Raw genomic sequence first — 27,151 nt, forward strand, 5'->3', positions numbered from 1 at the left:
TAGCTCAGATGGAGTGACATTTGAGCTGAGACAATGCTTTAATAACAGTTGACATTACTGACATGATGCTAAGTATTTAAAAAGTATTAGTTCATTTAAACTACACAATGACCTATCAAATTAGGTACTTTGATTATCTCATTTTGTACTTGAGGAAACTGAGCCTTAGAGGGGATAAGTAGTTTGTTAAAGGTAACACAGCTAGGGAGTAACAGAGCCTACAACTGAACCCAGATGGTGACTCCAGAACATGTATTGTATACTTAACCATTAGTCACAGGACTTCTCCAGCTATGGAGAGTCTGCTCTAGGCTACAATAACAAAATGCTTAAACAACAGAGAATTTATTTCTCACAGTTCTGAAGGCTGAAAGTCAAGGTCAAGGTGCTGGCCCATTCAGTTCTTGGGGAGAGCTCTCTTCCTGATTTGTAGATGCCACCTTCTCATATGGCCTTTCTTCTGTGATGCATGGGGAGAGAGAGAGAGAGAGAGAGAATCAGAGAGAGAGAGAAAGAGAGAGAGAAATCTTTCTCTTCCTCTTCTTACAAGGCCACCAATCTTATCAGGTTAGGGCCCTACTCTTATGACCATATTTAACCGTAATTACCTCCTAACGCCCTATCTGCAAATACAGTCACATTGGGGCTTAGGGATTTAACTTACAAATTTAGGGGAAGCAATTCAGGGTATGGAAAGGAATAAACTAAGTAGTAGTAGGAGAAGAGTGTTCCAGATGAGGAATAACTATGACCCCAAATGACCAAAAGTGTAGGTTATAACAAATATATGCACTTGCTTAACCTTCTAGATGAAACTAGCAAGGTACCCATCTCTCCCAACAGAATCTAATTTCTGTAACAGAAAGACACTCTTTCAGATTAAATATTTGTAAAGACTGTCACCTAGTGGCAATAGGCAAGAGGTAGTTCATGAACAAACATTATTGAACAGGTGCATTCAGCGGCTTACTTGGGGGTGCTTACTCATCAGTTTCTCCTCTTACTGTGTACACTCCCAAGTTGTTTTTTCTAGGCCTAAAATATATTAAGCTAAATATTACAGTATCAAGACAGTTACCATTCTTCCCACTGAATTCACACACACACACACACACACACACACACACACACACAAACAAGAGAGAGAAAAGTAGTGTGACAGTTTCAAGCTCTCAGAGAAAGACCTTAAGTTGTATCCTATCTCACTTTGAGTCTGACCAAATAAACCTGGGCCAACAGAATAGTGAGTAATATAAATCATAACTAGTGAATGTTTTATTCAGCAGTGCATATTTGGGTCATTGTATTGGATAAAGAGCCCCAAGTAGTTGAGATACTGACAGAAAATGAAAGAAATATGTAAAGGGCACTGGAAGATAGGTTGTCATAAACCAGCAACTACAGTCTTGTGAATAGTTGCAAAAATTAGGACAGGTATTTTTTTATATACATATATATCTTTAGACGGGGTACTATTTTTGGCAAGGAAAAATTACAACTGATACAAACCTTCAGTCTAATTCTAACTGTCTTAGGTGCTAAACTCACCTGAAGAAGCCAGCTTAACAGGGACATAATGGTAATGTGAAGCGGTGCCAAGAAAGGGATTACATACAAACTGTTTGGATCCTTCTTTTACTCTACTATACGCTAAGTCCCTTCATTTAGGATAAGTCTTCCTTTTAGTCAACCAGTGCATTTTTCTCAGAGGAGCCATCACTAAATCCTATCTCTGGACATTGGCAACTTACAGTTTTGGTCTCATAGCATCCTACATGTAGACAGGGAACTTCACAGGTTAATTAGTCCACTCAAGTTCAGACCTAAGTATTATTGAGCGTATTGGTTAAAACCCTTCATGTTACAAGTAACAGAAGACAAAAATTCAAGCCATTTGAGCAAAATCTATTGTTTAGGGATATTTCTTGCTTTAACAGGAGTTTGATGTAGGGGCACAAACAGTATGACCTGAACTGTTTCTCAGCTTCTCTTATTATCAGCTCTGCCTTTTAGTCTATTCCAAGCCAACTTAAGTTTCACGGAACCAGGATGGCAGCTGGCAGCTCTGGGCTACGAAGTTTAAATACAGAGGGGGTTAACAAACTCCATTTTTCCAGGAGTCTCAGTAAATATCTCATTTTGTTTCACTGGCTTGGATTCAGTTGCATGCCCATCTCTGAACAAATTACTATAACTAGAGTGATGGGATACCTTATAGCTGAAGGGCAGGATTAATTTTAAAAAATCCACATGGTTGCAAATGGACAGGATTAATTTTAAACAATCCACACGGTTGCAAATGAATTATTAGAGAATAATCAGAATGCTTTGGACAGGAAAAGGAGAATGGAACTTATTCTGGGAAGTTAACCAATAAATGTCGACAATATTGGGATGATGCAACTTTGCTCCAAGTGAGGACTGCATCTATTTAGTGGGAATATGAAGGGCTCATGAAAAACCGAAGCTGGTTATAAATAGGGCCAAGAAAGACTGCCACTGTCATTCTTAGTACTAAACAGTCAAATCTGTTGGCCTGATACAATCATTCATATTGATATCTAATTAACACAATGTGACAGTTAAATTTCCTGATCACTTCTCAGATGGTTCTTCTGATTTTTTTTCTCATTGTTGTATCCTTATTCTTCTCCTGTTCTGTGGGTTAGGACAATAACCAAAGTCCTGCACACAGCCCTCTCTTCTCTCTAAGACTGTTTCTTGATTTCAGCCATTCTCCAGGTCTCAATTACCACAACCTTGAGTAAAACTTCCAAAACTTCATTTCTTGCCCCGTCCTATAAATTATGGAACTTTGTGGATCAATCCAGTTCCTATTTGCAAACTGTGTCACAGAGTCTTGGGCTTGTTCTTGCTTGATCCCCCAAAAACTATCTTGGAACTTTACTTAATAATACGAAGGAACAAGAAAGTCTAAACCATACTCTGAATAAGGGTTTATTGTTTGGTAAATGTCTCTTTCACTAAATCCTAAGTCCCTTGAGGACAAAGACTATTCCCCTATAATACCAAAAACAAATTTAATCATTCAGTAAGTTCATATCAAAATACACACAGCTCTCAGTACAATGCAACACTCCTTCTACACCATTTCTGATAAACAATCCTCTCATTTCCACTGGAACAGTCATAGTGAAGGAATGATGGCCAGTTCACTATAGCAGTCTCTCCTAATTTTGAACAGCTATAATATCAGGAATTGTACTGAGAAGGAGGGTTGTTCTTTCCCAGCATCTAAATTCCCTTCCTATGCTTGGTGAATCCACTACTCAGTGTCAGGAAACAAAAATCCCATCTCACATTATATAAACTGAAAATAATAGATATATGCTTTTTTTCTTCCTGACCCATGGCATTTAGTGCACAGTATGTGGACCTCATCTGGGTACGAGCATCTATATTGGGAACTATAAATCTTAAGTAAGTTATCCAAACAAGCAGGAACCATCTAGAATTCATTTCATTTGTGACATCTAGTGTCCAGTGGTAGTAGTGGTAGCACCGTACAACAGACTGTTCCTAAGGAATGACCATAATCATGATACAGGTAGCTTGTATGATTTTGCTAATGTTGTCCCCTCCCCTTGAATGCACTCCTCCTTAGCTCAGCCATTCTTCAAGGCCCCGCTTAAGTGCCACCCGCACAGTGACACATTAATGAAACAGCCACACAAAATTGACCTCTCCCTTTGCACCCTTTAGTGTAGGGTATATACCATTCATGTGGCATTTATATACAGCCCTGTAATTATTTATATTTGTGTTTTTTTTAGTCCCCTACTATTTTGTGAACATCTCCCAGACACTGGCGGAGATTACCACATCTCTGAATTCCTTCCACTGTGCTTATCACATTATGGCCACTCAGTTAAGTTTAAAATATTAAAAATTAGATTTGGAAGAAACATCAGTGAAATGTATATCTACTTTCTCATGTAACAAAAAAGAAAAATGAAGTTCAGATATATTTTAGATTACCTGATTTCAGTCAGACATGGTTGACCTAGGTTAGAATGGTGTCTTACTTTGAGGAATTCAGTTGAGGAATCTTTGTTAAATTGTAGGGAAAATGGAATTTCATTTACTCAAGAACATGGGGGTGATGACAAATGAACAAGCATCTTGCTCATTCAGACCGTAAGTGCATCTGCTAGGCAACTTGAAGGTATCATTGTTGCCAGTCTTCAAACCTAGATCAGTCCTCGTCTGGCCTAGCTCAATCAGAACTAGAAGTTCACAAAGGAAACTAAAAAGAGGAAAGCAAGGAAGGTGTTGCACCGCAAGACCTAAGCCCAGACTCAATGAGAGTGATCAACTCTGTCATAACACAAGAGAAGTGAGGATTTTGTAAGATAGAAGTCACTGGTGATGTTGAGAAAAGCCATTTTACTGGACTTGTGTGGACCAAAAACCTGAAGTGGGAAAAAATGTTAGAATGAAAGGTAAGAAAATGAAGATAACCTGTCTCATTTATTTTTTCCCCCGGTAACTGTGTTATTAAGGGAAGCAAATAAATGGGGTGGTAGCTGACTGGAGTCAAGAAAGATTAGAATTATTTTTTGAGATGTCAGTTATTACAGCATGTTTATTTGCTGATAGGTAAGATCCACCAGGGAAGAAAAAAACTGATTATGAAAAAGAGAGGAGCTATGGTCAAGGGCTCAAGTGACAACAAAGATGGTTTCAAAGCACATGACTTACCATATAACAGCTACTAGGACTCAGAAGTGCTCATTAAATGTTGGCTAGTGTTATTTTTGATTGCTTAAATTTTCAAATAGCGAATAGGCATCATGCTTACAAAACATAAATTCGCTAAACACACGCAAAAGCCTGGCCTCTAGCAATAGATTGCATTAGTTCAAATTCTAGTTCTACCACTTGGCCATTATACTTTTCTTCCTCGGGCTGCCTTCCTCAGTAGAAAGAGATAATAATACCTACCTCATCAGGTTGTTTGTGGATTTAACTGAGATAATCCGTGTAAAATTTAGCACTGTACCGGCACACGGTGAAACCTCAAATGTTAGTGCCATTGTAATGATAACTGTTACCCTGTTCTGTGTGATACTGTCCTATGATGAGTTTAGGCACTGTCACACTGATTCAGATTCCTGGAACCCTGTAAGATACGAGAGGGCACAGCCCTCAGGGGCGCCAGCCAATCTGCGGGTAGGATGAGGGAGGCCCGCACACCTCAGAATTCCCCACCGCCACGCCTTTTAGTGACACTGTCTCTCCAGAAGGTACTGTCGCTAGAACAAAACAGAAACAAACGGCACGGCAACTAAAAGTAGACGTGGGGAAGACAAGTACAAAACCAAGCCTGAGTGAAGGCGACCACCCAGAGAGCTACGTCTGCGCCAACACTAAGTCCCCGGCACGCCACGTGCTTCTGCGCAGACGCGGTACAAAGGGCGGGGCGCTTGATCGGGGGTTCCTCCCTGTTTTTCCTTTGCTCGCGGCTTGGGCGGAACATCTCGCGAGACGTGTGAGTTGTCGCGGGAACAGCATTCAAAACGCCCTGGCGCTTACCGAAAAGCTAACTGAGTGAATGGGCTGGCGTAGCTAGTCGTGAGGTGGTATTACCGTCGCGAACCTGGGCGCCGTGAGCCCTCGTCACGAGCCGCCGGCTGCAGCAGCAGGGGAAAGGGGTGAAGAGAGGTAGGGGCAACGGGGCTGGAGGGAGGTGCGTGTGGAGAGGAGCGGTGGGAGCGGCCGAAGGGATTCTCTCTGGGGAGTGGGGAAAGCAGGGCCTCAGGAAACCGGGGGTCTGGGTCACGGCGGAGGCCCTTAGCCGGGACAGCTTCTTCAGCGGAAGCCGGAGTTCTTCTCAACCAGGTTCCAAGCTGGACTCAATCTTCCGTTGGGCTGTGTGCGTCCACCCCTCCCCCGCCTGGTAGTGTGCATCAGTAAGGAAGGCCGGGTCGCCTGCCTGGGCCTCCGGATGATAACAACCATGTCTGTGCAGTCCAGTATGGTAGCCACTAGCCACATGTGACAGTCCGAATTGAGAAATGCTGTAAATGTAAAATGCACGCCGAATTGCGAAGACTACACAAAAAGAGTAACAGCCCGTTAGTAATTATAAAGGTTACATGTTGAAATGCTAGTGGATGGGTTGAATAAAATATTGCTAAAATGAATTTCACCTGTATTTACTTTTCTTAACGTGGCTCCTAGAAAATTAAAAATCACATATCACAACTCGTATTCTTTTCCCGTTGGACAGCGCTGTCGCAGACAGCTGCGTGTCAGATTCTAATTGCTTATCATCCCTTACTTGGTTTAACCTCAAAACCCGTTAGGTAGATGCTATTGTCTTTATCTTAGGGATGAGAACACAAGACCTTAAATAAGTTGTCCAAGCTTGTGCTGCCAGTGTGTTGTGGAATACGAACTAAGGCAGCCTGAATCCCTGAGCTCCCTGTCCTAAATGCTTTGTGTATGTTATGTTATTGAGAGGCTGAACAGAAAAATGGTTAGGAGTACCAGGTTTTGGAGCTAGACCGTATTTCCCATCTCAGCCACTTACTAGCTGGTAACCCCGGGCAAGATACCTAACCTTTCTGTGTCTCAGTTTGCATATGCGTAAATGGCGGAAATACCTTAATATTTCATGGGGTTGTTGAATTAGATAATACATGCAAAGCACCAAGTACAAGGTCTGGCATGTGTTAGGTATAGTTATTCAACCCGGCTACCTCTGCAGATTGACAGGTTAACTCTTTTTTTTTTTTTTCTAAATTTGTAATTTCTTTTTTTAAATTTTATTTTAATGTTTTTTTATTATATTATGTTAGTCACCATACAGTACCTCCCCGGTTTCCGATGTAAAGTTCAATGGTTCATTAGTTGCGTATAACACCCAGTGCACCATGCAATACGTGCCCTCCTTACTACCCATCACCAGTCTATCCCATTCCCCCAGCCCCCCTTAACTCTTACTCATCCATTAGACCTTTGCAAAAAAGTCATTTCCTCAGAGATATCTTTCTTGTCTGTACTCCCTCCTCCCACCTCACTTCCCAATTTAGGACAGCGCCCCCATCTTATAGGCTCCCTCTTCCACTTATCACACTTATAAAACTTGACAGTTATTTGATTTAATGCCTTTCCACTAATGGATAGTAAGATTCAAGAAGGCAGGGACATTATCTAGTTTTGGGGTCACCATTGTGTCCTCAGCAATAGCACAGTACCTGACACATAATAGGAATTCTAGCAAATCTTGAAAGAATGAGAGCTAGTTTTTTTTACTTCCTTGGACATTGCTGGCTGGGATGTCTTGAGGCTAGTTCCCTTTTTTCTTTGGTAAATGTTGATGACAATAATGTTTAACTTAAGCTCATCAAGAGAATTAAATGAGATAATTCCTTTGAAGCACTCTGCCTGGCAAATGGTAAATCCTCAACAAACATAATAAACAGTGCAATAACTAGTGCCTAGCCCCGTCACCTACAGGCTTTGGAAAGGTCTTGTACTTTATTTATTAAAGATTTTATTTATTAGAGAGTGAGCAATGGGGTGGGGCAGAAGGAGAGAGAGAGAGTCTGAGGCAGACTCCTCACTGAGTAAGGAGCCCCACACAGGGCTCAGTCTCATGACCTTGAGATTACGACCTGAGCTGAAACCAAGAGTCAGACCCTTAACTGACTGCTCCACCCAGGCACCCCGGAAAGTTCCTGTGTTTTCGAACAGTTATTGCCAGCCTTGGACAACAGGATACCTTTTTTTTACCACCTCTTCTGAAACCATATATCTCCTCCTTCATCTTCGTTTTTAATGGCCTTGCTTCCTAATTCACTGATGAATTGGAGCAGTTAGAAGGGCACTTACACAAACTCCCACCACTAATCTACCTACTTATCAGTGTCTGTACCCATATACTTTGCTTTCCCTTACTTTAGATGAAATATTCATGTTCCTGTCTAAAATCAGTTCTTATACATTAGACCTCATTCTTTTTCATTACTTTAGCAGTTCTCCATGCCTTCTATATCATCTGTTTTTCTTCTCTCCTGAATCTATCCCATGACATACAAGCATGCTGTTTTTTCTTAAAATATTGTATCTTAAAAAAGACAAACTTAATCCTACTTCCCCTTTAGCTACTGCTCCGTTTTTTTCTGCTTTGCAGCAAAACTGTTTCCCGTTTACCCACCATTCTCTCCAACTGATTTCAGTTGACTTCCAGGATAATACATGCTCTTGGTTTTCCTCCTACCTCACTGAGGTATATTTTACTGTCTTCTTTCCCACCTCTTAATGGCTCAATCCTTGGTCCTCTTCTCTTTAATTATGCTCGTACTCTGGTGACACCAAGGCTCAAGGATTTATGTTAATAACTCCTAGGTTTTTATTTCCAGCCCAGATCCTTCTCATAGAGCCAACTGGTTACTTGATACATTTCATGTCCAAAATATAAGCCCCTGATTTTCTTTCAAAACAATTTTTGCTCATAATTTTTGACCCTTCAGCTGATGCAAATTTGCTCTACTAGTTGCTCAGGTCAGAAGCCTTCGAGTCGTTTTCGATTTCTCTCTTACTCATACACCCCACATTTAATTTTTCAGAAAATCATGTTGACTTCACCTTCAAACTATACACAGTCTGATCATTTTTTCCCACCTCGTATACAATCACCCTCGTGTAAGCAATCATCTTCACCTGGTCTTTCTGCTTCCCACTTGCTCCCCTCCAAACTATTCAATGTAGCAGCCAAAATGATCCTTTTGAAGTATCAGATCTCTACGCCAGACTTTACAATGACCCCCAATTTTACCCAGAGTAGAAGCCAAAGTCCTTGCGATGGCCTTATTTGCCTGTTCTCCCCTATTATCTCCTATGACTTAAACTCTATTTTGTTCATTCCTTGGGTGTCCTTCCACTTTAGTGCTACCCCTCTTCCTCTACTCCTTTTTCTTTCCTGAAATAGATACATAGCTAATTCTCTTCTCCTCTGCAAGGCTTTTTCAGACGTCACCTTGAAGGCTTCCCCCCACCAACACTTAACTTTAGAGTTCATCCTAGTTGCAATACCCTCACTTCTTCCAAGCTCCCTTATCCTGTTTTTTTTTTTCTTTTTTCATTTCCTAATGGATTTAATTATGATAACTATTATTGCTTGTTGTTTCCCACTGGAAGGTAAGTTTCATGAAAGAAGAGGACTTCATTTTATTTTGTCTCATTTGGCTTCTGATGAATCTGAAATGCCCAGAATGGAGTTCAGCACATAAGGCTTTAAGGAATAATTGTTGAATGACGACTACATTGTCTAGAAAGTGGGGAAACAACCTTGGTAACAGCCTGTTGCTCTTTGAATGCAAAGCTGAGTTTAAATCTGGCCTAAGAGATGGACCAATTTGGAAAGGATGACGAGGAAGGTTGAATTATGTGGAATGTTTATATATAATGTTTAAGTCCTTAATTGAAAATCTAGAAAGAAAGAAATGTTTTTAATTACTCTGAACATGATTCTGTTTTGCATGTCTTCTTATGAAAAATGGAAAATACTAGTGAGCCTGTTCTCAGTATAGCAAATTTAATGTAGCAAATTTAATGTGTTCAAGAATTTAATGCTGTTGTGAAAAATTGTGGACCATAGTCCTTGCCTTATAAACCTTATTCAAAGCTGCCTTTTTATATTTCCAGTAGCAGTCATGTTACTATAAATTCTTGATTTCTTTCATTGTGCTCTTAATTTGATTACCTGTACAGTGATATAAATATGAGACCCACCCTACCTCAGCATTTAAGGAAACTTACCACACAAGTGAACGATTTCTTGATAACTGCATGTCTTTTTTTTTTTTTTTTAAGATTTTATTTATTTATTCGACAGAGATAGAGACAGCCAGCGAGAGAGGGAACACAAAGCAGGGGAAGTGGGAGAGGAAGAAGCAGGCTCATAGCGGAGGAGCCTGATGGGGCTCGATCCCACAACGCCGGGATCACGCCCTGAGCCGAAGGCAGACGCTTAACCGCTGTGCCACCCAGGCGCTCCGATAACTGCATATCTTAGGAACAAAGTTAAATGTGTTCAATTTTTTTTTTCTGTTTGATTTGGTCTCAAATCAGGTAAAAGAATTACCAGACCTCGCTTTTACAACAAGAATGCAAATTTGACCACTTAAAAGCCAGTAATAAAATCTTCGATGCTATGTTTTTTATAGTATTGGAGGAAAGATATATATATATATATACACATATATCTTTTATTGTTATCATTGTACAGAGTATTTTGTTTAAGCTTAAATACTTTCATTTCCTCTTTCTATAGTAGACTAAAAACGGAAAAAAAAAACATGGAGGCAGATATAATTGCAGACCTTCGATGCAAGCTCAAAGAGGTCGAAGAAGAACGACTGAAAGCTGCACAGTATGGTTTACAACTAGTGGAGAGCCAAAATGAGTTGCAGAATCAGTTGGATAAATGTCGTAATGAAATGATGACCATGACTGAGGTAGGACCCTGGACTCCTCAGTTTATAAGGTTGTGCTTAACTATTGAACATTTGTATTGTCTAGCAATTATTATTATTAATTTTATTCCTTTTTGAAGATTGTAGTTCTAGTTCCTGTTCACCCCCATCTCTAACAAAGGGGACTGAAGTGAATGAATTCCTAATATTCTTTCTGACCCTGTGTGTTCTGAATTTGAAAAATCAAGTTACTGTTTTCTTTAGCACATATTGGATTTTAGATTTTGTTTTGTCTGCACTCTTTCTTGGTGACCTCACTTGTTTCATATCTTTAGGTAACATCTAAATGCCTTATGACACTACACCAAGTCCTTAGTTTACCCCTAAAGTCTAAACTTCTGTATTCAATTGCCTACTAATGGACATCTCAAACGTAACATAAACAGACAGAATAGTTGATTCCCTGCCTGCTAACAACAGTCTCTTGCAATTTAGCTTACTTAGTAAATATATAATAACTTGAGCCAAATTTCAGGGAATTTTACTCTGTTTCTTTTTGGCCCTTATTTCTCATGTTTAATCCATCAAGTTCTAGGAACCTGGCCTACAAAACATCCATCTGTGCTACTGACACTCTAATTCAGACCACCATCATCTGTCCCTTAAATTACTACTGTAGCCTTCTAACCAGGTTGCCTGCTTCCCTCATTGCTTTTCATACTGTTAATTCTTCACACTGCAGCCACTTGGCCATTGAAAAATAAACGAAAGATCATGTCACAGTCCTGCTAAAAACACAACTATGACTTTCGATTATATTAACAACAAAATTCAAACTCCTTTCTTGGCTTTGCAGATTCCTATGTGATCTGACCCATGTCAACCTTTTGACCTCATTTTAAACTACTTTCCTTTGTGCTTAGCTATAATAGTCCTGCTTTACAGGCTTTACATGAGCTGTTGCCTTCATCTGCATTGCATATCCCCTCACTGTCATGGATTGAGTCCCCTACCTTTAGGTGTCACCTCAGCTGAGAGACCTTGCGTGAGTATTTTGTAAAGTTGCTATCATACAGGGATTCAGGTAATTAACTCCAGATTGTAAGCTCCATGAGAGGGAATTTTGTCTCTCTTGTTCACTCCTATATGTGTAATGTCTGGCACACATTTATTGAAAGAATGAATTAATCTGTTTTATGTGGTAAATGCTCAGTAATATGTTTAAACTTTGATGTCAAAATTTAAGTATGGCAAAAAAAAAACTTGCTTTTTTTCTTATTTATCTCTTACTTAATCTAGTTTTATCTTATTTTTAAAAACTTATTGAATGAGTTGAATTAATGCTTTTTTAATCTTGAATTTCCTTGTCAGAGGGGTGCCTGTGTAGCTCAGTTGGTTAAGTGTCTGCCTTAGGCTCAGGTCATGATCTTGGGGTACTAGGATCGAGTCCCACATGGGGCTCCTTGCTTAGCGGGGAGTCTGCTTCTCCCTCTCCCTTTGCTCCTTCCCCTGCTTGTGCTCTCTCTCCCACTCTCAAATGAATAAATAAAAATCTTAAAAAAAAAAAAAAGTCCCTATCAGAAGAAAAAGCCCTCTTAAATCTTCCATCTCAACACTGTATCATTCAAGTAGTCATTCATAAACATTTATCAGATGACTACATTCTGACAATAAAGGATAATTTAGTATTTCACTTTGTGCCTTGTCCACTATTGTATTTTCAGAGCCATAAATATCATCAAGCCAAGTAATTCTCACTGGGAAAACTGAAGTGCTATTAAATATTTTTTTGTTTTTGTTTTTGTTTTTTCCCTAGCAGAGATTACTTCACATGTTGACATAGCACGGAACACCCCTTACTTCCTTGACAGGGCATAGAAGCAATTACCACATCAGTATCATGTACTACAACCCTCCTTGCTTTTCTTAAGACTGATTAGCTATAGAGTTATTCCAGGTCTAACGTGGTTGTTACTTAGAAAGCAGCAAATATGTGAAACAGGAATGAAACAGTTGAAGGTGAGAACTGTTTATATGTAATGACTTTAAGTTATTTTTATGTAATTGAATTATATTTAAATCTGTTTTCAGAATTATGAACAAGAAAAATATACTCTTCAGAGAGAAGTTGAGCTTAAGAGTCGAATGTTAGAAAGTTTGAGCTCTGAATGTGAAGCTATTAAACAACAACAAAAAACACACCTGGAGCAATTAAAAGAACAACTGAGCAGAAGCCATGGACAAGAAGTAAATGAACTAAAAAATAAGGTTTGGATACCTATGTATATCAAAACAAAAATGTTTCATGCTTATGGAGTTAGCAATATGTAAATTTTAAGTGATGAAGATTTTCTTAATGCCATCTATGGAAAATAGCTGAGATCAAGGCTCCATCATCATAATATTGCGAGTGGGAACACTGAGAAACAAGAATTTACCTAAGGGACCTGTATTAACATTCTACAGATTAAATACAATTACTTAATTTCAGTAACTGGATATTTGTTATGGAGTTTTAGTTTAGTGAAAAGCATGACCTTTTTGCCTCTAGTGCATAGTAGGACAGTCCCCTTTCAGAAAGACCAGTTTCCTAGCTTTCACTGAAAGGAGTAGTACACTTCGTAATCCTACAGAAGAAACCAGTAGTTTATTGTAAATTAATGTACATTAGAATTGATACTTTCTAGTTTGGTTATTGAGGATAAGCCAATGACATGATCTGCCTCTTACAACTCAGTAAGGAAAGTATCATTATTGTCTGTGGATAACAGATGAGAAAACCAATGTTTAAACAGATTGAGTAAATTGGACAAAAATCACAGAAATCAGCCAAGATTTGACTGAAGCTGTCTGATTCCAAAGCCCATGTCACTATACTTAGACTAACAACATGTTACACTGGCTTCATTTTATGCATTAAAAACAAGTTGTCCGTTCTTTTTCGGTTACCCCCAATTATCCATTTCCTTCAGGTTACTTCAAAGGAATCCAGAACCTTTATCATGGCTCTTCTTTGTATAGAGTACATACTTTCCAGACCCTTCTCTACAAAACCGTACCTGACTTTTGGCCTGTTGTGTAATTTTCCATGTTTTGTGTAGCATCTTTTGAGATTTTTCCATATCTGTACCAACTTTACTTTTAACTAATTTCTTTAAATTGACTCTCTTTTTACTCATTTTAAGTAATGATATCAATGAAATTATATATTTGAGCTGGTTGTATTTTTTCCTAAATTGTAGTCAGATGAACATGTCTATCAAAATGTGCTTTCATGTAATACTTAGAATCATCTTGCGTTCATACACAAAATTTTGGAGTTATATTTGATATCTTTTACTTCTTTCTTTCTTTCTTTGAGAGAGTGAGCACAAGCGGCAGTTAGGGGCAGCAGAAAGGGAGAAGCAGACTCTCCCGCTGAGCAGGGAGCCCAATGTGGGGCTCGATCCCATGACCCTGGGATCATGACCTGAGCCGAAGGCAAAGGCTTAACCAACTGAGCCACCCAGGCGCCCCTGACTTATTTCTCACAATTACTCCATCAACTGGTTCTAAGAACTTGGTCTACAAAACATCCATCTCTGCTGCTACCATTGTAGTCCAGATCACCATTCTCTCTCCCCTAGACTACTCTTGTAGCCTTCTATCCAGGCAACCTGCTTCCATCATTGCTATTCATACCATTCACTCTTCACATAGAAGCCAAAGTGGCCAAGAGTCCAGACATACTTTGATTACTTGTATAAACTATTTATATGTTTGTAGGACAGTGCATATCACTGTTATAAGATACTTAGCCTTGGCCAAATAGGAAACCTTAATAGTCTCATCATGCAGTAAATTTCGGTCAGTCAGTCATGTTTTTCAGAAAGATTGCCACATTTCAGCGTAGATCATTCAGCTGAAATTTTTTTTTCCACATTATGAAAATAGAAAAGGAAAAAACAGGTCAAGAGGCTCTTACTTTTTAAATAGAAAACAGATATCAGGATATAGAATATTGACACCTAATTCAAAATAATTTGATATAGGTGATAATTATAACCCTGGACATCAAGCAGAAGTTTTTTTATTGATAACAGAAATCATTTAGTGAATGTTAGGCATAGTGCTGAATGTTTTACTCCCCTGATCTCAGTTGAGAGCCACACAGTAACCCAGTATGGTAGATACAATCATTAACAGTTTTTACCTAGGAGGAATGAAACAGGCTGAATCTAGGCTTGATCCTAAAACTTCATCATTCTGCTGTTAAATTTGTTCCCTTTAAACTATATATTTTTAGTTTTCCAAGATAGAGAACTATATCAAAGTGTAATTAGTTTTGTTCAGCTTGACTGTCTTATAAAATAGTTATTCTGCAATTATCAGAATAATTTATACTGTAACTGTACATTCTGATGACCTTCAGTTACCTTTTGATTTTTTAAGATTGTGAATTTTTCTTTCTACTTTAGTTAGAAAAACTGAAAGCCGAATTAGATGAAGCTAGGCTTAGTGAAAAGCAGTTGAAGCACAAAGTAGATCATCAGAAGGAACTCCTCTCATGTAAATCAGAGGAAATGCGAGTAATGTCTGAGCGTGTGCACGAAAGCATGTCTTCAGAGATGCTGGCTCTTCAAATTGAGCTGACTGAAATGGAAAGTATGAAGGTAATTTTTATGGCATGTATGTTCTTAGGTTGTTTTTTTCTTTTTTCCTTGTATATTTTTTAACATGTTTTTGTTATAATCCTTAGGTAATTTGAAGGCTGAGGTATTTTTTGTCTTAACTCTGATGTTACTAATTAAAAAATATTTTATAGAGTTTTTAGGTGGATTATTCATTTATAGTAAAGCTTTAGATTATGTGGTTATGTAAAGTGGATTACCTTTAGAGTAATAAAACCTCTGGAAGAACTTAGAGTCATTAACTCTGATCCTACTTTGTGTCATAAAAGCCCTATAGAAAACGTTGGTTTAGTGGAAATTGATATGCATATGAATGTAGATTTTGTTTTCATTGCAGGCCGAGGTTAATTAAAAATTAAAGGCTTAAATTTATAGGAAAGAAAGATAGCCCTTCATTTGGTTCCCTGCTGAAAAATTTAGTAATTTTTATTCTTTTATGATACACCTTAAAACTGTTGACTAACTCTTTAGTTTTAGTTTTGGGCGTAAACCACTTCTGATAGATAAACTGAGCAGCTGTTAAATGAAAGATTATTCAGGAGAACTTCCTCTTTTTCAATTCCTATTGAATAGACCACCCTCAAAGAAGAAGTGAATGAACTACAGTACAGACAAGAACAACTAGAACTTCTTAGTACTAATTTAATGCGCCAGGTAGACCGACTTAAAGAAGAAAAAGAGGAGCGAGAGAAAGAAGCAGTTTCCTACTATAATGCCTTAGAGGTACTATGATTAGAGTAACATTATCTTTTTCAATTTATAATAAGTTGTTTCCTTGCTAATCTAACCTCTATTAGCTAAATTGTTCTCTTTCAAATTTAGAAAGCTCGTGTAGCAAATCAAGATCTTCAGATGCAATTAGACCAGGCACTTCAGCAAGCCTTGGACCCCAATAGTAAAGGCAACTCTTTGTTTGCAGAGGTACCTAACAAATACTCTATTGATTAAATTGGCATGTCACTTAATACAAGTGTAATTAAACATGTTAATATTTTCTAGGTGGAAGATCGAAGGGCAGCAATGGAACGTCAGTTTATCAGTATGAAAGTCAAGTATCAGTCACTAAAAAAGCAAAATGCATTTAACAGAGAACAGATGCAAAGAATGAAGGTATAGCATTATCACCATTGAAGGTTTATTAAACCGATTTTGTATCCGCATTACGTGTACAGATATATCAAGGAAAGCATCTTTTCCTTCAAAGAGTGTACTTAGTTATTTCTAGAACTGCATTATTTTAGAAAAAATATCTTTAGATTGACTAAAAAATTTACTACACTTTATTTCAAAAAATTAATCCTTTTGTAGATATTTAGTAGAGTAGTAGTATAGTTAGCATCCGTTGATTGATTTTATTTAATGGTTACTCAAAAACTTTGTGATTGATTTTTTTTTTTCATGGTTACTCAATAGCTTTCCAGAAATATATAAATCTTTGTGTAGTGGAGAAAAAAAATTTCAAAAGTTTTTTTTCCCAGCTATTGGCCTGGCGTTTCTTAACACAGGCCTAAGGTTCCTACTTCAATGAAAACTAGCTCTCTCATCATTCTTCAGTTCTTCTGCAAAGGCTTATTATAGAGTGAAATTTGGATATCCTTTTCTTGTAGTTCCTCAGGTCAAGCATATAGGCCCATTTAATTTTTAAAAAATTTTTTTTTGATTTAATTAACATATACTGGATTATTACTTTCAGAGGTAGAATTCAGTGATTTCATCAGTTGCGTAAAACACCCAGTACTCAATACTTCAAGTGCCCTTCTTAATGTCCATCACCCAATTACCCCATCCCCTGACCCACCACCCGTCCAGCAACATTTAGTAGGCCCTTTTAATTTTAATTTTAATTTTAAGGGTTCTTTTGGTCATCATTTTAGTCAAACAGGCAGTAACAGAAAATCATATGGGAGTTATAAAGATTGTAGTATTGTACCAGCTTTTAGAATTCTGATCCCTGAACTGTTACGCCTAACTGGTAACTGGAAGTCTAGAAGGCTTTCTGCCTTTTATACAGGATGGTGAGATTTAAAACAAATAGGAAAAGTTAGTAATTAAACTTTGGCATTAGATCAACTTGGGGTTGAATACTAGTTCTGTCACTTGCTAGCTGTGTGACCTTGAACAAGTATTTTTTTACTTTTCAGAGCATCATCAATCGCCTTATCTATAAAGTAGATATGATAGAACTCGCTTTTTAAAATGTCCTGGAATTAAATGAAAGCATAGTAAAATGCTTAAATGGTGGTTGGCATATAAGGAAGTGCTGTCATAACAAACAGCTGTGGTTTTTAAGGATTTCAATGGGACTGCTTGGTTTACCCAAGACTCTTCCCTATCCAAGAATGATTTTTTAAAAAAATCTTCTCACATTTGCTTTTTGTTTTCTTTCAGTATTTTTTGGACTACTATTATTAATTTCCCAATGTTCCCATGATATTCCAAGTTATCTTTAGAAATAAGTAGCATTCTGAATCTTCTCACACTCCAGTCTGAAGCAGGAACAAAAAGTGGGTCCTTAAAAATGTTAAAAGTCATCTTTCTGTCTTCATAACCATAACTGCAACTGTATATCATTGCTTGCTTTACTCAAAACTATATTTAAATTATCGGTACTTTTTAGAACTCCATAAATTTCTAAAGGCAGAAAACAATGGTAGTTTTAGATTCCAGTTCATTTCCCTTCAGTTAGTATGCAACTCCAGGTTTAGGTGAAGTCATAATTAGGTAAGTTGATTGCTGCTACTAAAAAATAAATGTATTTATATTTATATTGAAGATTCCCTCAGTTTCCTTAGATGCCTTTTTGTTTTCCATCCTTGTCATTTGTAAATCTCGCTGTTATAAATGTGAGTAGCTTAATAATTCCTCCACTTGATACTATTAAAGTTAAAATTTTTGAGAAACCCCATCAGACCCTTAATGACAGTGCATCTGATGAGTAAAGTACAGCATTACAGCATTTGGACAGGTTTATTTACCAGTTAAGTGATGCTTCTGGATCATAGCCATTCAGTTCAATTTTATGTTTACAGAAGTACAAATAATTATTATAGACATCATATATTACTCCTAAGAACTCAAATTAATACAGATTATATCTGTAACTAAACTTATTGATATAAATATTTTCAAATTATTAGATTATTAAAGTAGACGTACCTAGTCTGGTTTCCAAACTGAATTCAAGGTGACATAGTACAGAATATGCGTTGTACCAAAATATAGTTATCAGAACCTTCCTTTCCCCCACTCAGTTCTCTGCTGGGGGCGGGGGTTGGGTGTTTGTTTTTTTTTTTGTTTTTTCTAGTTACAAATCGCCACGTTGCTACAAATGAAAGGGTCTCAAACTGAATTTGAGCAGCAGGAACGGTTGCTTGCTATGCTGGAGCAGAAGAACGGTGAAATTAAACATCTCTTAGGTGAAATTAGAAATCTGGAGAAATTTAAGGTACATGTAACCCCTTCAATAATGCAACCAGATTTGGTTTGAATATCTTAAATCAGTTGACCCTTGAACAGCACGGAGGTTCGGGATGCCCAACTGTGTGCAGTCAAAAATCTGCATAATTTTTGACTCCCCAAACTTTATGAGTAGCTTACTCTTTACCGGAAGCCTCACTGATAACTGAAACAGTTGATTGACACATATTTTGTATGTTATACATATTATATACTGTATTCTTAAAGTAAGTTAGAGAAGGTAAAATGTTATTAAGAAAATTATAAGGACGAGAAAATACATTTATAGAACTCTACTGTGAAACATTCACATATGAGTGGACCTGTGCCATTCAAACCTGTATTGTTCAAGGACAACTGGATTAACCTAATTTGTTATTTATCTTAAGTAATAAGAATTGTTGTTTTCTGTAGAGTTTATATGAAAGTACAGAATCTAAACTTTCTGCCAACTCTGGTGCTCCGGAAGATAACACCTATTATACAGAGTTACTTCAGATAAAGCTTGACAACTTAAAGTAAGTGCTGGGCACTTAGAAAGATGGATATTCTCTTGACTTGCTTATGATAAGTAGTGTTAGTGACTACAAACTTTTGTTTTCAAATTGCGAAAAGAAATTCCAGAAAAGAAAAGCAATACAAATATCTTTGTGTAGCAAATAAGATATAGTCAAGATATAGTTAGTGCTAGTTACTGAAGAAAAAATACTTTCAATGAATAATTATTTTTATTTCCCTGTGTTTAGCATTTTAGATTGGTAAGTGAATAGAACTTTGACATAGAAAATGTTCTTGTAATCTAAATTTTTCAGGAACAAATATCTAATTTGAAACTTAAAAAGAAATTATTTACACATGGATTAATGTGGAAAGCATATTTTCCTCCTTTCCTTCAAAGAATGCATGGCATTTTTTATTTGAAAGTGGCGTTGTTAAAGCTTATTTTGTTTATTGTTTCTTTGTTACTTAAAACCCCATGGAAATACATGTATATTTAAGAATTCAAATATATAATAAAAGATTTGCACTACCAATATATGTTTTACATATATGTATATAAAAGACGTATTTTACATGTTATTTTAATATTCCTTGGTTCTCCTTTTTTTATTTATATAGCAAAGAAAATGAAAGCACTAAAGGTGAATTGTCCATACAGCGAATGAAAGCATTATTTGAGAGCCAACGGGCTTTGGACATTGAGAGAAAACTTTTTGCAAATGAAAGATGCCTCCAGCTCTCCCAAAGTGAAAATATGAAACTGAGAGCTAAACTAGATGAACTAAAACTGAAGTATGAACCTGAAGGTATGCATGTCTTGTATATTTTGTCTTTTAAATTATGAGAAGCTCCTGAGAAATATCAAGTGTTTTTTTCCTTAACTACAGCTTTATGCAAATCCCATTACAAACTAATTTGTGGTTATTTATCTCTATCTAATAAAACAAATTTACTGCTACAAAATGTGTAGGAAAATTCAAAAGAACTGAATACTGGGTATGTATGAATATAATAGGTATTCTGTTGGATAGATATCTGTGTATTAGAACCTGGATAAGGTTTGGAAACCTTAGAGACTTTTTCATTTACAATTACAATATCTTATGCAATATGTCAAAGAGTTTGATTTCGTTGAAGCAACTGATGTTTGGGAACTGGATTAGTTAATGTTTATAGAAAACCTAAGATAATGGAGACTTAAAAAAGATAGGTATAAATTCCTCCCCTTACAGAAGTCTAGAAGAGGCATTCCAAGACTGGTCAGAGTGTCACAATCTAGGCTTCATTTGTGTTGTTCATCCGCATAATCCTTGAGCAAAATTGAGTCATGTAGCCTCACCTACCTACAAGAAAAGCTGAGAAATGCAGTCTTGTTCTCAAGAGCCGTGTTCCCCACTACATCTTGGGATTTTCTTTTTTTAAGTGTAATAGACATCTAATATTCTATTAGTTTTGGGTATATATCATAATGATTCGATATTTATGCATTACAAAATGACCCCCCATGATAAGTCTAGTTACCATCTGTCACCATGCAAAGTTATTACAATATTATTGAGTATACTCTTGGAGGCTCTATTATTGAGGAAGACCAGTAGAACAGATATTAGAAGACAACTAGCAAATCTAATCACTGAGGTGGAAAATAGCCTTACCACGTGGGCTCTGCATGTTATACACTAAAAGGAGTGACTTTACTGTCTGTTTGTAAATTAAAAAATAAAAGTCCAAAAGTAAAAAAGCCTAAGAATGCAATGGTTCTTAGAGCCCAAAAAAGTGTTATTACATGTTTTACGTTTTACATTTTCAGCCAGTTTTTGCCCCTACACTGTTCACATGTCTAAGACTGTCTTCATTATTATCTCAGTGACTTGAGGGATTCTTAACAGTAGTGGGGAGGTTGTTAGCAATAGTAAGGTTTTTTTGTAGTTTAAAAAGGCTTCTCTTTCATCCTTTTTCTCTTCCCTGATTCTAAGAGGCTTTCCTAATTAAGAATTACACATTATGAATTTTGGAAGTCTGCTGAACTGAACACAGCAAAGAGACAGAGGGAAGTATAGTCAATCTAGTTGATGTGGGGAGCAGTAGAAGAGAAAGGGAAAACAGTGATTTAAAAAGAATATTGTAGAGTAGGAGCACCAACCCCATGTCCAACCATGGTTTCTCCAACTTTACTTTTTTGATTTTGAAAATGAAAGATGCATTGGTATGGGGATAGGGAAAAGGTATTAGAACAATTAATTTAGTGACTGTAAATAGACCTGCATGGAGATGGAATGATGTTATGTTAGTCAGTAAGGGTAGAAGGCTATTGCCATAGTCTGCAGTGAGACATACTATGGTTTGAACTTGGGAAGTATCCATAGAAGTACTGATTTTGAATATATTTTGTGGGTGGGGCTAATAGGCACAAGTTACCATAGAGAATTTGACTTGTTCTTTGCATGTAATCATTACAACACACAATACTGAGTGGAGTGGACATTTTTAATCCCCATTTTACAGATAAAGAAAATAAAGCTCAAGAGGTTAAGTACTTCCCCAAAGTCAACCAGCTGCAGAGTGCTAGTGTGGGATTTGTACTTGGATTCCTTGACTCTTAGCCTCTGTATCCTTTCTTACCTCCAAACTGAAGTCTTATAATAAAACCCCATGTAACTTTTATTACAGTATCAGAACATAGAAGTTTCCACTGTGAGAACTAAATCTTTTGAGTTCCCAAGGAAAAATTTATAGCCAGATAACATTTAAAGGATATAGTTAGTAAAGTCCATGAAAAAAGAAAGGGCAAAAGATTTCTATAAGGAGATAAGTGGGTTTTCAAAAGAATGAAGAATAGGAAAGGAAAAAACTATATCTATAACTAGTTCTGTCTTTTTATGTTTACTGTGTCTTCGTTTTGACTTATTGACTAAATATATTAGTAATATTTTTTATTCTCAGAGAAAACTGAAGTGCCTGTACCCAAAAAGAGGAGGGAGGTCCTGCCTGTGGATATCACCACCCCTAACGATGTATGTGCCAAAAGTGCTATTGGGGAAGAAGTTTATAGATTACTACCTCAGAAGGAGGAGGCCCAGTGCTGTCCCAGCAATTCTGAAGATAACTTGCAGTTAGAGAAGACAGTTTCTATAAATACACCAGGAAATAATCTCTCTCCTCACAAAAGTCTGCCCGTGGACATTCAGCCAAGGAAGGAAAAGAAATGTGTGAAACTTGTAGGAGTTTCAACTGACTCTGAAGCCTTAAGTGAAAGAAGTGGAAACACACCGAATTCTCCCAGGTCAGTGTCCTCTTTGCTTCAGGGCAACCAGCAGACCTCTCCATCTCTTCTCTATCGCTGCATGAACTGTGCTATCTGTTTCTTTATCTATTTTCTTAGTATTGCATGTAGTATAATTCCACAGTTTCATCTGCCTACCTTCAACTTTTCTAAAACTTTAAGAAAAACTAAAATGATTGCAAAAGGAAAGGATTCCTGAATAAGGGAGTTATTTTCGAAAGTTACACTTTGCTCTTTCATGAAACAGAGAACATCTCTGAATGTTTTGTTGGTTTGAATAAATGTACAGTTGGTTATTTTTTCCCTAGTTCAAGAGTGGCCATGAAAGAAAAATTAACTTACCTCCTAAAAGGGCTTTCTAGTAGTCTAAGAAATTTCAACTTTCTAGAAAACTGTTCGGTGAAATTTTTTTACGACTTTTGAAAATGTTTATCCTAAGTCTTTAAAAATGAGCTTTGATTTTGACATTTTTAAATATGAAAGGTAATTCATTTTCATTTTATATTAAAACTTCAAAGCCTCTAGTTTCTACATATTTGAGTTTGTGACTAAAAGAGGAAGTGTCAGATGTGTATGTGTATAGGAATTAAAATTTTAAGAGTCTTTAAGAAAATTATAGAGATAAGAGAAAGTGAGTGAAAGAGAAAGGTAGGTAGCAGTAGCTGAGGCTAGGCTGGAATAAGACACAAGCTTGGGGTGTGTACAGCAGGACCAAGGGTATGGCAAAGAGAAATGAATGAAGAAAATGGAGAAGGTAATAAAAAGATGATAAGGATGTCTATATGCAATGGAATAATAGATGCATTTAAAACAAATATCTTTAGACATTTTAAAAAATGAAGCATACTGATGTGAAAAGAGCTTGGATTGTCTGCTTATGAAAGGAATTCTTTAAGGTGCTGCCAGGGCTACATGAGTTGTGGATGGGAGGGTACAGAATAAGACATTTTACTAGTGTACATTTGAGTTAATGTAGTTAGGCATAGCCCACCTTTTTAAAGGGGCTATTTTGTATGTTTTATCTGATTTTTTTAATTTAAAGTCTTCAGTGCTGTTAAAGGTGGTGATCTACAGTGAAAGCACCTCAACAATGTGAGCTGCTGTTACTGTTAATAGAAGTACAGTTGACCCTTGAACAACATAGGTTTGAACTGTGCAGGTCCACCTCTATGCAGCCTTTTTTCACTAAATACATTGTTGTAAATGTATTTCCTTATGATTTTCTCTTAAAACATTTTCTGTAGCTTTACTATAAGAATACAGTATATAATATATAAACAAAATAGGTGTTAATTGATCGTTTATGTTATGGGTAAGGCTTCCAATCAACAGTAGACTATTAGTAGTTAAGTTTGGGGGGAGTCAAAAGTTATACAAGGATTTTTGACTGTGCGAGAGTCCATGCCCCTACCCCTGCATTGTTCAAGGGTCAACTGTAATTTATTACTCTATTCCTTGAATTTTTATATAATAACATTAAAAGTCTCATAAAATAGAAGTTTAATACTCAAGGAAAAAGTAACTTCAAATGAATTTTGTCTGGCACACACACACACATACACAGGGACTTGGCTAGTTCTGAAATGAATTTAATAGGTTATACTTGTATGTATGTAATTCATTGTGCAAGTGTGCGTGACCATTGTATATTTCTGGAGGCGAAGTTCAGAATTAATCAGTGCAGACCTTGCTATCTGTGTTGTCTTCATTTCTTTTTCTGCCTTCTTTTGCGTGATAAAAGTTACTTAAACACATGTATTTAGCTATTTGTTTGACTCAAATTAAGTAGCATGTTGGAATTTTGTCTGGCAAATTAAACAAAAACAAATAAAATACCACAAAACATTTGTTTTTGTGTATGTGTGAGTCCATCTGCTAACTTAAGACTTTTCCAACCTTTTGCTCTCTGCATGATTAACACACAATCCTATGATGATATTTAACAATAAATACGGGTTTACTGGGGACTTCACTATTGCATGCTTTATAAATTTAATTGATGCTCTTGCTATAAAATCCTTATAAACCTTTTAAAATATTTCTCCACTGTTTATTTTTTCTTAAATTATTATTCTGCTAGTTAATTTTTAACAAAGTTAAAACTGGAAGTTAATTTCTTAACTGAAATGCAGTTTAAGTTTTGATTTTTTTTGAGACAAATTGGTATGTATTCATGCAGCCCAGGATTCTGTTATTTTTATCTTGCGTTGCCTTTTGTTTGTCATGATAACATTAAAATTGTGCTCTAACATTTAAATTTTTTTGTTAGTTGTATTATCACAATAGGCATTCCATTATATTTTAATTCTTTAATTTAGGCCTTGCCATGACTTTTATCAACCTTAAAAATATCTTTTTAGGCATTTAAAAAATTAAGTCTGTTGATATAAAAATGTTTCTTTTAGAGAGGCAGTGACTTAGTTCTTAATGGTATTGGAGTCAACTATAATTTTTTCCTTATATACTTAAAAAAAAATTGATCGTATCCCATTAGAGGCCCATTACATGAGAGGTTTGTTTCTTCTTTAATTTTTTTTAACCGCATTTGAATTCAGAGTGGATGCTTTAATGCCTGTAGGTTAGCTGCTGAATCAAGGCTTCAAACAGAAGTTAAAGAAGGGAAAGAAACTGCAAGCAAATTGGAAAAGGAAACTTGTAAGAAATCACACCCTATTTTATATGTGTCTTCCAAATCAACTCCAGAGACCCAGTGCCCTCAGCAGTAAGGACTTTTCTTTAATGAGAGTAAGGTACCATTTGCCCAAAAAGTTGATTTGGATCTTAGTTAAGATTGTCTTTATCTGAAATATACAACATTGTAAATTATTTCTTTCTACCTGTTCTGCCAAGACCTGGCATTTTCATGTTCCTTTGACCAAATGTTCAAAATTTGGTTGTGATTCTAACCAGGAGAGTTCCTTAAATGATGACTCTTCTTGGAGCTTCTATGAATTACAGTGAATAAACTTATAACTGAAGAAAAGTGTTATAAATCTATTTGTTGCATTGTATATGGACTTTTTAAAGTGTTATTAACACATATCTTCAAAGTCACATATTTGAAAACACAAAATTAACTATTAACTTATATTTTCCTATGTACTTTAAATGAACTTAGTTTTTCACTATATTATAAAAACAGAAAACTTGGTTTAAAAATATATATTATAATTGTAACTGGGTTTTGTCAGTGTTTTAAGTAGACATGTCCATCTTTGTATCCATGTACATGATTTAAATTTTGTGTCTCAAGCATATGAAAAATATAATTTTGAAATTTAAAATAAAACTGGAATAATTTATCCCCTTCCTATTTTTTTTTACTCTGTATAGATAACACATTGTTATCAAAAGGGGATAAAAGAAATAAAGCGAAACTTCACAGAATCTTAATTCCCTGGCACATATAATTTTTATATATATACATATATAGTTTATATAATCATATACATATATAATATATATTTTTAATTCCAAACTTTCCAAATAAAGACTTTTCTTTTAAATGATTATAGCCTGGTCTACAACTTAATTTCATATATACTGTAAGTGGATGTATTTATATAGAGAGAGGGGTTGATGGTAGAGGGAGGGAAAGAGAGTTGGGTTAAGAACTTGGCTATGTGAATATGGAGGCTGGCAAGTTCAAAGTCATCAAGGTGGGCTGGCAGCCTGGAGACCCAAGGAAGAGCCAGAGTTACATATAGTTCAGGTCCAAAGGCTGTTTGCTGCAGAATTATCTCTTGCTCTGGGGAGCTTAGTCTTTTGTTCTAAACAGGACTTGCACTAATTGCACGCATAGACCCACTCACATTATGGAGTGTGAACTACTCAAAGTCCACAGATTTAAATGTTAATCTCATCCAAAAACAGCCTCATAGAAATACCCAAAATAATGTTTGACCACATATCTAGGCTCTGTGGCCCTACCAAGTTGACACATAAAATTTTTTTTTTAAAAATTCAGTTAGCAAAGGTATAGTACATCATTAGTTTTTGATATAATGTTCAATGATTCATTAGTTGAGTATAACACCCAGTGCTCATCATATCACATGCCCTCTTTAATGCCCATCGTAGTGGTTTAGATAAGTTTATTGAAATAGGTAAAAGGAAATTGCCTCCCACTTGTAAGAAATTAAATAAACTTTTAATTTTATGCAAAATCATACTCTCAGGAATTTAGAAATTTCGCATTAAATAATATCTCTTGCAAAAAGTAGTAGCTGAAGGCACCAGCAAATAAAAATTTTAACCTGAGGATAATAACAAATAATTGACTGTATTCGTTGCATATTATAGAACGTAGATCAGTTCCTTCTAATATTGAGTTTTTACTATGAGCTGTGTGCTTGGGACATAAAGATAACCCTTTAGTGTTCACAGGTTAATAGACCTACATAGATGAGTAGTGGTAATGCTATTATTACTAGTAGTAACACTTGTATCTAACATTCGAATAAATCCAATGTCCAGGTATTCTTCTAAGCCCTTTCACAAAATACCACATTTAACCCTCCAACATCTCTGTGAGTTAGATATTATACTTAGTTATCCTCATTTTACAGATGAGGAAACCAAGGTCAGAGAAGTTACTTGTTCAAGGGCACCGGTGTTAGTAGGTAATGAAAAACATGTGGTAGAGGTTGTTAATAGCAGAGTATACAAAGTACTATAGGAACAGAGAAGGAAACAAGAAACTGCCTGTAGGCTTCTTATATTTTTGTCATCTTTTAGATTGTCTTCAGAGGTTTCCTAAGGCATGGAGAGAATAGCACTATAGGGAGAAGAAATAG

General features: G+C 36.3%; 1 protein-coding gene across 2 annotated transcripts; it reads left to right on the forward strand.

Annotated features, from left to right (window-relative positions):
- Positions 1–5,511: 5,511 nt before the first annotated feature.
- SPDL1 (spindle apparatus coiled-coil protein 1) lies at positions 5,512–25,851 on the forward strand. 2 transcript variants are annotated; one of them, XM_011223746.3, is made up of 12 exons: positions 5,514–5,685; positions 10,304–10,487; positions 12,537–12,713; positions 14,903–15,097; positions 15,689–15,838; positions 15,938–16,036; positions 16,115–16,225; positions 18,420–18,560; positions 18,986–19,089; positions 19,691–19,878; positions 22,016–22,355; positions 24,934–25,851. In XM_011223746.3, exons 2-12 carry the CDS (start codon positions 10,329–10,331, stop codon positions 25,079–25,081), a joined length of 1,812 nt encoding a protein of 603 aa, XP_011222048.1. In that variant the 5' UTR covers positions 5,514–5,685; positions 10,304–10,328; the 3' UTR covers positions 25,082–25,851. The 2 variants fall into 2 exon arrangements, with proteins under 2 accessions (XP_019654200.2, XP_011222048.1); XM_019798641.2 differs by lacking the exon at positions 24,934–25,851 and having other exon boundaries at positions 5,512–5,685; positions 22,016–22,973.
- The last annotated feature ends 1,300 nt before the right edge of the window (positions 25,852–27,151 follow it).

This window comes from Ailuropoda melanoleuca, chromosome 13 (assembly GCF_002007445.2).
Source record: "Ailuropoda melanoleuca isolate Jingjing chromosome 13, ASM200744v2, whole genome shotgun sequence".
In the NCBI taxonomy this organism is placed as follows: Eukaryota; Metazoa; Chordata; class Mammalia; order Carnivora; family Ursidae; genus Ailuropoda; species Ailuropoda melanoleuca.